General features: G+C 37.1%; 1 protein-coding gene across 3 annotated transcripts in view; it reads right to left on the bottom strand.

Moving 5' to 3' along the window:
* The window catches only part of WDR72 (WD repeat domain 72), a 193,887-nt gene that overhangs the window by 50,755 nt on the left and 130,116 nt on the right, over window positions 1–13,016 (bottom strand). Inside the window, exon 18 of one of the 3 annotated variants that reach the window (XM_089907183.1) lies at window positions 11,445–11,570. The exons of the other annotated variants lie outside the window; for them this stretch is intronic. Coding sequence (XP_089763309.1) covers window positions 11,445–11,570 — 126 coding nt within the window. The remainder of the gene's footprint in view (window positions 1–11,444; window positions 11,571–13,016) is intronic. 3 annotated transcript variants of the gene reach the window in all.

Here is a 13,016-nt window from a genome sequence, read left to right as displayed (position 1 = left end):
TATCAAAGAGGTAGAATTGACAGAATTTGGCAACTGATTGTATGCAGAACATAAAGAAAAGGAACAGATCAGCATTGTCTGCAAAGACTGGGAACTCAAAAACACTTAAAATTGGAAAGCAAGGGATGGGGTAGGAGTAAATTTGATTTTCATCTTGAGGTGCCAGTGGGAGATCAAGTCAAGGACGTCTCTACCATCTTAGAAGTAGGAGATTGGTTTGGTCTGGAGATGCAGATGGGGACATCAGCAGCATATAGCCACTGTGCTGGGAAGTCACCAGAAAGGATGATCTCACCCAGGGAGCAACACTAAGGAACAGGCCAAAGATAAGGAGAACTTGAAAGAGACTAAGAATGAACCAGGAGATAAGAAGAAAGGAAGGAAAGGACAACCAAAAGAAAATGTTAGCCCCAAGCCAAATTAAATTAAACAACAAAAAAAACTAAATGAAAAACACTTGGAATTATTTTACAAACAAATTATTGATATACTTTTTTCCTCTCATTTCTAACCTCCCGCATATATTATGAAAGTAACGTTCATGAAATATTTCCCAAATACAAGGGAAGAATAGGTTACTAACACACCCCACCAATACCGTCTTGTGGAGGTGATAGTCCAGGAGAAAACTGCTTTCCCTAAGCTGGCTGAGAGTCCTGATACATTTCTTTAAAGCTCTAATAACCATGCAGAAAAGTGTCAAATTGAGGATTTAAAGCCAAAGGCTGTAGTCCTGGGAGAGTGTCTGGGAGTGATTCCTATATGTACCCGACATAACTCAGAAGCAGGGGAGTCACACTCAGTGGCCAGGAGAATTTTCCTGCACCACCTCGTATAAATCTATGGAGGGCTACCCAAAGGTTTATGTGATCTGTGTGTCCAACACGTGTTAGAAAATCAGTCTCGTTACAGTTTCCCTGTAAATCCTTCCAGGAGTCCTCTAGGTTTAAGGGGGACCTTCACATTCAGAATCGAGAAATGAGTATAGATTTTCTGAGACTGCCTGGATTGTGTAATATGCAGTTCATACAATATATTTGAGGGGAAGAATATGTAGGCACTGTCAGTCTATTGACGGATTTTGTCTCAAGAAGTTCCAACCTGCCCACTCTCTCCAACTCCCTCCTAAGAAAAAAAGGAGAGCTCTTTTCAAAGAGGGTGCGTTCTCTGAAAGTGGCTGAACAATCTCTGTAGCATAACTAGTGTGTGGCATGACCTGGAGAGATGGAACTGATTTTCTTGTTTAACAGTTTATAAAACCCATTTTGTAAATTACAAACACTATCTCCTGTGTTAGCAAATCACATTCCACTTCTGAATACACCAAAGCTGAAAATTTATAATTGGACCGAAATACAGAATCTAAACACATTTTTAGGTGTTTAAGCTGACCTTTATAGGAACAGAAGCCCTGAAAATTATGTAAATAAAATTGTAATATTATTAAAATCTTCTCAAAAAGCAATTAAATATCTAATGTATACTATTAATATTTAAGTCAAACTAATAGCGAAATTTTTAATAAATATCTTTTAGTTATTAGGCCAGATTTTATACTTTATTAATAGAAAAAACACTGAAATAATTATTTATAAGCTTTATTGGAAAAAATTTTAATTAAATATTCCTCCATTCTATCAAGTTTTATCTTCAGCATCAGTTGCTCATTATCCTGAACATAACAAACACAGTCATCTTAAATAAAAAATAGAAAAATTATTGATTAGTTAGGATGTTTGAAATCAAGCTTTGATTTTAGGCATTTTTTTCTCCTAAGTTTATTTTCTTTAAATAAACTCTACTTAATTTCTAAATATTAGTCAACAGATATCTAATTTTTATAAATAGATGGGGTTATTTATATCAAATGCAAAATAATGCCTTACAATTTAATATGTGAATCATGCATATGTGTATGCATGTAGAAACAGTAGCTTATTTATTTATTTATTCATTCATTCATTCATTCATTTTGGTGCTGAAACCCTGGAACAAACAGCAGCACCTTTAAAGAGCAGTTCCTCTTACGCATGTAGCTTTTGTTTTTATAGATCCTTAAGATGTTCAGAATAGTGAAATCCATTTCTACGGGATGGAAAATAGAAATTTTCCAAACAATCTCATACCCAAAACAGTGACTCTGACCTCTTGATCGCCACTATTTGAACAACAACAAGAGGGAGCTCACTACCTGATTGGGCAGCCTGTTCCATCATTCAACAGATTTAAGAGTTTGAATATTTTTCCTTAAATACTGTACACAAATCTCCCTATATATCTAGCAATAGTCTTTGCTCTGGCTTCTGGAACAATCCCAACAGTCTTCCCCCTTTTCACTAGGGTGGTCTGTAATCATAGCTCCCATGCTAAGATTTTATTTTTTGAGGCAAAAATTTTCTCTAGTCACTCTTCCACCTTCGTGTTTTTTAAAGGCCCTCATCAATTCCTGCTCTAAGAGCACTACTGATCATCTCTAGCAGGGACTATACACTATCTCACTCAAACATCACAAAATTCCACGTGAGGGTTATTATTTCCCAGGAGTTGGGCACCTAGCTTCTATCAATGCAACCTATATTATAAGCAATATAATGTTTTTATAATTCAAAACATACTGTTGGCACATGCAAATTTCCATTGTCTTTTAGAGTTCAGCACAAAGAGTAGGGGAAATTTTTAATTATGATATACTTAAATTGTAAAATAATATTTATCAATTTGTCTTAGGATAATTAAGAAAATTGGAAGAATTCAGAGTATTTAAGCAAAGTAGGGTTTATTGAAACATACAAGTCCAAGGTTTTCTTCCCTCTTTACAGAACTTCTGGTCTGTTCCTTTCTGCACATGTGATCATCCTTCTTTGTCTTTCTCTGCAGATGGGCTTTCTATGCTTTGAATTACTGTAGCCAGCCCATCTCTGTCTTTATGTGGTCATTCTGATTTACATCAAACAGAAACTGGCCTCTACATTCCCAGTATTCCCAGTTTCCAATTTCTGGAACAGAAATCTCATTTTGTCCCAGGTCTCTACCGACTACTCGTCCAATTAGAGATGACTGGGGTCACAGAGTTACACGCATCTGCACTATATGCACAGGTTCTCTGAAAGGTCATGAATGAGGCTGTGAGAGTAGGAAGCATCAACCAGACAGGCATCCTGAGAGCTGTCTACTGTAATACTATTGAAGCATGTGTCTATTGGCTAAAACGCATATTAAATATAGAGCTAGACTGATATCATCATAGAATAATCTCATTCTGAATCACCCATTCAAGTCATGAGAATTCTGTATATCAGGAATTCCATCTGATATCTGTGCATCAGTTTATGAAGCATTTATTTGCATCCACAAGACCAAATGTAGAATGCGAGTACCACAAGACATGAGCCACCTGGACGTCTTTAAATAGGTATAGTTGCTGTAGCTTTAATTAAGCCTCTCCTCTCATAGTACTCAGGTTTGCTCTCACAAGAGTAATGACCTCATTCATCATGTCCCCCTAGGATGTCATTATGTGAGTGAGGGAATATAATTTGCATTGTTTCATATGTTTTTTACTTTTTATCTGTTTGTTTATCTTTGCATTATTGGTGAATTATGAAAAAATGAACTACAAAAACAATTAACATTTAAAGTAGACATCTTTGTGGTCTCCAGTGAAAGGTCTGTAAAGGTGATTCACACTCAACAGCTCAGTAAGTGGGCTGGTCTTTCGCCAAGGACAATATTCTTTTGTAGGTACATACTCTCTCTCATTTTCTCTTTCTTCTTATGATCTCTTTCTCTCACACTGAAAGCTTAAATTAAAAACAAAATCTTGGGCTTCCCTGGTGGCGCAGTGGTTGAGAGTCTGCCTGCCGATGCAGGGGACACGGGTTCCTGCCCCGGTCCGGGAAGATCCCACATGCCGCAGAGCGGCTGGGCCCGTGAGCCATGGCCGCTGAGCCTGCGCGTCCGGAGCCTGTGCTCCGCAACGGGAGAGGCCACAACAGTGAGAGGCCCGCGTACCGCCAAAAAAAAATCTTATTAATATAAAAAATAGAAAATTTTCAGGATCTAGAGCTAGGCAAAGAATTGTTAGACTTGACTCCAAAAGCACAACCCGTAAAAGAAAAAAATTGATAAACTGGACTTCATCAAAATTAAATGATTTTTTTCCTCTGAGAGAGAATGAGAGCACTGCTGCAAGAAACTCTTGACCTTTCTCTGGGAACTACCCTTGAAGAAGCCAATGTGACTAGAGGTGCCTGGGAAGTTGCATACCCCACTGGGGTGGGCTACAGACAATGACGGACTGACACTAGGGTAAAAAAAACAAACCCAGGTCTTTTGTCACTATCCAAGTTGTACTCCAGGTATTGCTCTTCTGGAAAAACGCCTGACCCTCATCAGCATCAGCAGCAAATATGGCTCTCCCTTTCAGAAAACCATATTTTCTATCATTTCACCACAAATACAAATTTTCCACAGTGATTGGGTTTTTCATGAGTTGGAAATCCAACTAAAGGAAAGCACCTTTAGAGTTGGGGCTGGGAGGAGGTGGAGGTGGCACATTTTCTCTTCCATTGGAGAGACTCTCCAATGGTCATAGATTCCAAACAGCGCCAACCAAATCTGAGAGCACGTGTTGTGTTAAGAAACACTTTATCTTTTTCCCATGACATTCAAATATCAATTGAACTAACTTTGTTCCTCTTTTGCTAAGTACCTCATTTGGTCCAACTACACCCACCAAAATGTGTATGTAAGTGCGTGTGTGTGTGTGTGTGTGTGTGTGTGTGTGTATGTATTTCCTTCATTCCAAGACACCATCGATTCTAAATGTATTACCAATTTTATATCTTTAGGACAAAGGAAATTCCACATTAATTGTCCACATTTTATATCAATTCACAATTATATACTGTACACTTATTCATATAACACATGCCCCTTTCTTTTCCAATATCCTACTGATGTTGGAGTCTAATCCTATGTGTGTTCAGAGGTTAGGATTTTTCTGATTTGCTTTGGCCATTGCCTTTCTGAACAATGTCATTTGATGAACTACTTTTCGTGATTCTTGTAATTTTAACTCCTTTATTAGTTTTAACACCAACTGTTTCATTTACATTTTCTGTTTGCTAATATCTTAGTTTCATATTTGTTTTTATTTCTTTAATTGAATGATATATTCCAGAATATTTAGCAGATCCCGTTGAACATCAGCTGGAAACCTCTTAGTCCTTTATAATCCATGAATCAGTTGTAAGGATATCCCCAGATTGAAAATGTGATGATCTTTTACGAAAGATTACCCATTTCCACTGTCTTTAATCATATATTCAAATATCTCTTGATGTGGCAGGCAGCCTTCTGCATAAAGGCAGTATTTGTTTCAGTTCTATATCACAGTGTAATGCTTCTGAAGATATTTTGTCACGATTAAAAATCCAAACTTAATATTTAGCTGCAAGCAATGCTACTGCTACAAATAATTCAACGAAGGTGAAAACTGAATGAAGAGATGCCTTCTACATGTGGCTAAGTTCATGCATAGGCAATGACACTCATTATTTGTGTGACTGACAATTGTAACTTAGACTCATGCATTCATTCAATAAGTATTTACTTACAGTCTAATATTGGTGAGCATTGACCTAGGTACTAAGGAAATAGGGTGAGTAATACAGATAAAATCTTTACTCTCATTAAGCTTATGTCCTTCAATTATGAGGCACCATATTTCAGAAATGATAATGTAGAGAAGTACATAAAATATGTATCTCAGAATAGAGGAAAAAATGATGTACCTTTAAGGTCTTTCAGATATTCTAACTTGACTGTTTTTACTGCATTTAAATTTATTAAAACATCTCCCAAAGGGACTGCTTTACTTTTCACATATTTTCCTTGAAAAGATGTTTCTTTCATTATATAATTTCTAATGCAAAATATTGCAGTTTCATGTAACAAATGATGTAAAACCCAGACTTTCTCTTCTTCCTTTTTTTCTTCTATAAAAGAAATGAACACGGAATTTCCATAGGATACATTCCATTTATTTTCTCTGTACTCAGACATGGAAAATTATATATAGGGAGGGGGGAAGGAGTATATATATATATTCATGATGGTGGAGCTGGGTAGAATTAAAACAATTCACACATCAAGCCCTCACTTCAAAGCCAGGAAAACTTCCAACAGACACAATACATATTTTTTTAATATTTATATGTGCATATATAATTTATATATGTTATGCTTTGATACACACATATTTCAAAAAGCAATACAGGGAAGTTAGTAGTGGATTTTTTTCAGGTGAGTGCTAACATATCATATGTTCCAAATTCAACAGGAGAATCACTGCTAATTGTATTTGAAAACTGCCCAGTAAGCATGTACTTTTATGTGTAAATGTGGACATAATCTTTGATGTTCACGGGAAGTGATTCATGGCGAGTTTCTACAATATACCAAGGAGATGCTTTAAAGCTGGGTACTGACAGTTTATGTATTAGTCTATAAACAATACTGTTTGCTGCATGCTCTGTCACTGAAAGAAAACCGTGACTGTTCTGCAAATAAAGTTTTAATTACTAACACAAACATCCTCATTTTGAAATGTAATAACCCTGTATATCTCCTAACACAACTTTATTACCAGGTATAAAAATCAACCTAGGGTTTAAAAGTCTTAAAACGTTGATATTTGAAAGGAACAATCTGTGCCCATGCTTTTTTTTTTTTTTTTTTTTTTTTTTTTTTTTTGCGGTACGCGGGCCTCTCACTGTTGTGGCCTCTCCCGTTGCGGAGCACAGGCTCCGGACGTGCAGGCTCAGCGGCCATGGCTCACGGGCCCAACCACTCTGTGGCATATGGGATCTTCCCGGACCGGGGCACGAACCCGTGTCCCCTGCATCGGCAGGCTGACTCCCAGCCACTGCGCCACCAGGGAAGCCCAATGCATTTTTTTTTTTAATGCAAACAGGTCATATATCTTAGAAGGGAGTCCGAACTCAGTTTTCTCCTCGGTAAAATGGAGATAATAATCGTAGCTCACAAAATTGTTATCAAAATTAAATTAGATATGTGCACAAAGCACACAGAATTTTGGGGCTGCTACTAAAATTGCAGAATGATAAAAATTTGAATTTGATTATTAGTGCCCATAAGTGGATTGGTGTTAACCTGTGCATTTCAGTAACTGACATCAACACCCATAACACAGAGATATTTAATTGCTTATGTTAAGCCTATGTAATCATTTAGCTATTTAAGCTATCTCAGAGGAAAGAACTGACAGCCAACAATTCTGCAAGATTTCAGAAGATATCTCTGGAGCCCACTGAGACAACTAGTGTCCCTACTTTAGCCCCTTTGATCTTTGATCCATCTACTATAGTGAGAAATATCTAAATTATAAACCTGACTTCCTAGCACCTACAGTATGGCACATAAAACAGTTCACAAACTGGCCTCACCCCAACTTTGAACCTGTTGCACTCACACTCCTAAAGTAGCCCTTACGACATTGCTATTGCTTTACTGACTTTAGTTATTATTAGTTCACCAGGGGTCTAACCCTCTCTAGATTGTGTACCAAGGGCTGTACCTCAAAGAACAAGAGTTTGGTTGGGGGCAAGTCAACCAGTGCATGCCTCTCCACATTTCCCAAAATAATCACTCTTGAAAGAAATCCCATTGTTAGCAGATGTTTTTCTTTCACAGATTCCTTGAGATATTAGTAAGATGAACATTTTGAAGTTAAATTTTAAGACTGTTTAGGAAAGAGAAGTAAGGTATAGTGCTTCCAGCTCTTCAGCTTCTCTTAGCTCTCCATAAGCAGGTAGGTTCAGGGCAGCCACTACCATGGCCCTAAGCAAAGGACACACCTTAAGACACCTTGTGTCTTATTCCTTTTTGTATATATGGTAACATGTACAGTGCTTATTACTTATTAGGTAAAATTTTGACGTCTGTTAAATGATAATTCCTGTCCTTTCCCCTTCCTCCCTAAAGCCTACAAAAACCTTAGTTGCTGTAAGAACCTAGTGAAAATTGAATAAAGCAGGTTTGGTGGGCACTCAAATGACCTGGAGAGCACATACTCATTCTGAAAAGGTGGTCTGACACAACAACCTGCTACTCAGCTCCAGCCTACTGTTGTTGCACTAAAATGACAACTCAGTGTGTTGTCACTCTGAGAAAAATCTTTTCCTATTTTTCATGAGAAGGCAGAAATCCAGAATATTTTGTGAAATCTCCTGGTTTATAAATGTTGGCAATTAAGTTTTATTTCTCATGAAGCACTGTGTAAATCAAACAAAACACACACAGGGGACCACTGTGCACCTGTGCTGTAGAGCTCTAAGACTTGGATGTCTCTAGACATTACTACTACGCATCTGAGCTTGAAAAGATCCCCTGCTCCCTCAAATAGACTAGGATGCTAATTGTAAGTGCGCAGCCTGTTCATGGCTGGTTTCCACTGTGCTGTCTCTCCTTATGTAAGAAGTTTGGTCAGTACCTGACTCAAAATTATGACTTTCATTTTAATCAGCAAGGAAGAATTTCTGCACTGTAAAATCTTATTAAGGGAATTTGATTGCATATTGAATGTGGTCCAGCACCTTCCCAAAGCTCATTTAAGATATTTGATATTTGAGAGAAAAAGCCTATATGGGTATGTTAACTATCCATTTACCTACACTATTCCAAATTCTATCCCTGCACTCTCAGACCATCAGAAAATAGTGTCTTAGACCACATTATCTCAGTCAATCAAAGACATGTCTTCTGAGGTATGGCCCAATATCATGTTCTTTGATTTTATAGATGGATGATATTAAAAAGTATCATATTTAAGAGCATTTTTTGTACCATTTGGAACACTGGTTGGAGGTATATTCTACTGTGTGACTTAATACTGCTTTATATTGGAACTCATGTGATAAATTACAGGAAAAATGGCTCCAGGAAAGGATGTTTATCTTCACAGATGCATCTATGTATGATATCTTACTGGGAAAATTTTTCTTTAGTTGCCAGGCCGAACTTCAAAAAATACATTCAGTGAGAATAAGAATCCTAGATTTGTTTCTGAGTTTTTGAAGCCCTTACTGACTCTTCCCTCCACCCCCATTTATTGGTCCACTAATGTTAGCACTGATTTTAGGTTTTAGGTAACTGGGAATAACCCAGTTATAACAGTTTGTTTTTATTCAAGTGATTTGATTCTTGGTCATCAATATTTTTAAATTCATTTACTCCATTTTTATAATATTATTGCTTTGCTCTTTTATTTATAAATACAATTTTAAAAAAATAAACAGAATTCTATTTATATCATAGATTCTGGTAGTCATCTGCTCCCAAATATCTTCTTCATTACCTATAACAGGGCCTGAAAATTTAACTTTAGAAGTACATTATTTGTGGTTTTCTAGAATTCTTGGAATTCCTAGAATTGTTACCTGTCTCTTTGCTTAAAAAATATTTATTGAGAATCTTCAGGGGCTGGCACTGACCTAAGCATTGAAGATATAATAGTGAGCAAGTTAGACATATTCCTTTCCCATCATGGAGCTCACAGTCTCACTGGGGAGTAGACAAGAAACCCGGCAATGACAACACAGGGTGGTCAGTATTGTGACAGAAGAAGTATAGAGTAGGACACCTAACCAATTTGGGGGAAACGGAAAGGGCATCCTAGAGGATGTAATATTCAGTTTGGGACATGAAGGTCTCAGGCAATGGTGGGAGAGGGGAAGGTTTTTCAGGCAGGGGCTGTAGATACTGCAAGGCTGTCCTTTTCATTGTTGTCTCCTCAGGGCTTTGCTCACTGCAGGCATTCAAAAACTTTAAATAAGTAAATGGGTGATGGAATAGCCTGTGTGAAGTTTGAGAGCCAAGTGGGGATAGGTCCTTTGGAGGGACTGGAAGAGTTTGGTTTGGCTGAATTGTAGGTTTCAAGGTGGGTAGGAGGGGGCAAGATGAGACTAGAGAGGCATCCAGCGGCCAGTTGAAAATGATTCTTGTGAATCATTCAAATAATATGTACTTTATCCTAAGAGAAAAGGGAAGCCATGTGTGCTTAAAGAAAACAAACAAACAAGGAAAAAAAAAAAAAAAAAACCTTTTTGCCTTTTCTCCGTAAGAACTTGATCTTTGGCTAACTCTAGTTGGATTCTCTTGGTAACTTGATAAAGGTAGAATGTCAACAGTTCAAGGAGACATTACTGATAGTAAAAATGACCTCTCATTGGTAAATTGTGTCTGGACTAGGAAGAGCTGTAAATGAGCCATAAAAGCCCATTATCGTAGCTTTGGGTGTCCTTGACGGTGGACCTGGCAAGCCAATGCCTATGGAATTGCTACAGGAGATACAAGGCTGTTTAGCAGGATGACTTCCAGAGCTGAACTGCTGGACTGCTGGATTCCTATGAGGAATGTCCAGTCGGCCAGCTATGGTTCCCAGTCTCTGTCTTTCTGAGTAGACAGGTGCCAGGTGCAGTGTGTGGTTATCTTGTGAGTCTAATTGTTTAGTTGATCCTAAAGAAAAACCTCTGGGGAGCATTGCACCATTGAAAGGTCTTAATAGGAGAGTTGATTTGAACAAATGTGTTTTTATAAATCACTTAAGCTATGGAAGGCAGTTGTCTCTAGGACAGGTTACTCTAATAATATATTAAACTGAGTTAGTTAATACTCTTCCTGTAATAAGATGGAAGCCTACAAGGGGTAAAAGGGAGAAAAGCACCCCGCTTTTAAGTGGCTCTAACCCTATCAAGTGGGACTTAATAGGCATGTAAACTGGTTTTAATATCTTTTTGTAGATGGTTCATCTGCCACGTACAGGAGAAAATGTTCAGTTTATTGGCAAGTAAGAACAACCAGAGAAAAAGGGAGAAATACTAAATGGCCATTTATACCACCAGGCCATTTTTAAAAAATCAGCAAATATTGGAAAGGGTTAGTTTTGAATACTGTCTCACTCCTTAACTAGCTATATCTGGACCTCTCTCAGCTTCAGGTTCTTAGGCAGAAAAACAAAGGGCTTAGACTCAATGACCTCCAAATGATCTTGACTCAAAGGTCCTATGAGTCCTATTATCTGATACCACTCATATGCCAAGTACTATACTAATCTCTAAAATCCCTCTCTTCACCCACCATAAGGATATTCAAAATCAAGTAAATACCAAACGCCTATAACAGAAACATCAAGGCTGTAGTCAGTCCTTATCCAAGGTAGAACTGAGGACTACATTATTTCTCTTCATCCATATTTTACCCTGTGAACATGCTGATCACATCTATCTCTGAAGAACTTTATTATGTGCTTTAGATTCTTCAAGTGGCAGGTACTATGGTAGGCTCTGATAGGCCAATCTAGTCTGAGATCACTCAAGACAGACGCCCACAGGTCTAGAGTACTTACTGCAACATTTGCCCACCGTAAACTCTCAGTGACCGCTGATGGTTGGCAGAATTAATAGAGATCACTAATAATTTAGTACTCCTGTGGTCTTCAACCATCTTGAAAAAAGACATAAAAATCCAATATAATTTAAGCCGAATATCTAAAACAAAATGATGTGAAGTGAAAATAATTTAATTTTTAAAAGCCTGTCTCTAAGAGATCTAAGCACTTGCATATCTTAAAGGGCCACTCAAATGTACTGACATATGGTTATGTGACATTAAGAATTCAGGAGAAAATCTCTGTTTTTACACAAAGTTTTGAATTAGGAAATTTCAGTGAAAAGCATTGCGTGTACTTCTAGGAAATCTCATCATGATCTCAGTGTAATAGCCATTTGTAAAAGAGCTCTGAACTGAGTCCATGCCAGGGAGCATTATTGGAAAATGGCCCTCTCTGACGACTTCCTGGAATTCCTCTCTGTGCAAGTCAGCAGCTTGCTTGGCACCAGCTGGCACTAAACTGAGGTACTGGGAAATGTAAGGTGCATTCCTAGGTGACATGGTTTGCACTTTTATAACTTGAGTCTTAAAAGGAGGCAGCCAGACAACAGGTCACATTATTCAAATTATGAGATCAGTCTCCTTTTAAAAAATAAAGCATACAACTAAAAGGGCCACGGAAATGAAATTGAGGTAATTAGGCAAGTATTTGTTGCACTGCTGCAGTTTTGTACTAAGCTCAGGGGTGGACAGAAGAAATGATACAGTTCTTTCCTCATGATGCTGTCCAGAGGTTTCTAACTTGCATTCCATGGAACTTCAGCATTTCTCAGAAGGAATTCATAACTGTCTGATTCAAATTTTCTCTTTAAAATATATATCACAGCTATTGTTAAAGAACCATGATTTTAAAAGGCAAGTTATTGTACTATTTTTAATAATCTTGGAAAAAATAAACACATTGATTTATTCTGCCAAATAGCTGTTTCTGTGCAGATCTAAGATTAATCTCTGGTTTATATTTAAATTTATAAATGTATCATCTATTAAAGAGGTTGCATGAATGTGTTTTACTTTAGTAGTAGGCAGTTTCACTCATGTAAAATTATACAGACAAGTGCTATTGAAGTGCTATTCTGCTTACTAGGATGAATCATAATTTTTTCAGTCTAGTATATCCAAAGCAATATACTAAAGTGAATTGGTTGTTGAGACCAAAAGTTTATATGACCGTCATCCATCTGTCTTAATTTCATATCTCATAATTCATAGAATTTGATAGATGGTTTCAGTTTTACAAAAGATTCAGTTACTTATGAAAGTTTTAAAACGCCAATTTAGGTCATTTGTTAAATAGCAAAAAGGAGCTAGTCACTGGTAAAAATCTTTAGAAATGTTTATGCTTTACATATGAGATGGAAGTTATTGGTAAAGCTTGGCTTTATTTTTCTAAATTTTGCAACTTCTCAGTTATGGTTATGTAGAAGATCCCATATGAAGGTGAAAACAACCTAGCTCACTTCATGAACTAGGTTGTAATTATTTTGTAGTAACTTTCTGATATTTAAGCAATTTTTTATATAGTGACAGGTCACAGCTTTTTT

The sequence above is a fragment of the Delphinapterus leucas genome, chromosome 2 (assembly GCF_059928025.1).
Source record: "Delphinapterus leucas isolate spDelLeu-1000000601 "Yukka" chromosome 2, BTC_Dleu_Yukka2, whole genome shotgun sequence".
In the NCBI taxonomy this organism is placed as follows: domain Eukaryota; kingdom Metazoa; phylum Chordata; class Mammalia; order Artiodactyla; family Monodontidae; genus Delphinapterus; species Delphinapterus leucas.
Note: the sequence above shows the minus strand (reverse complement) of the source record. Positions and strands in the feature narration are given on the sequence as shown.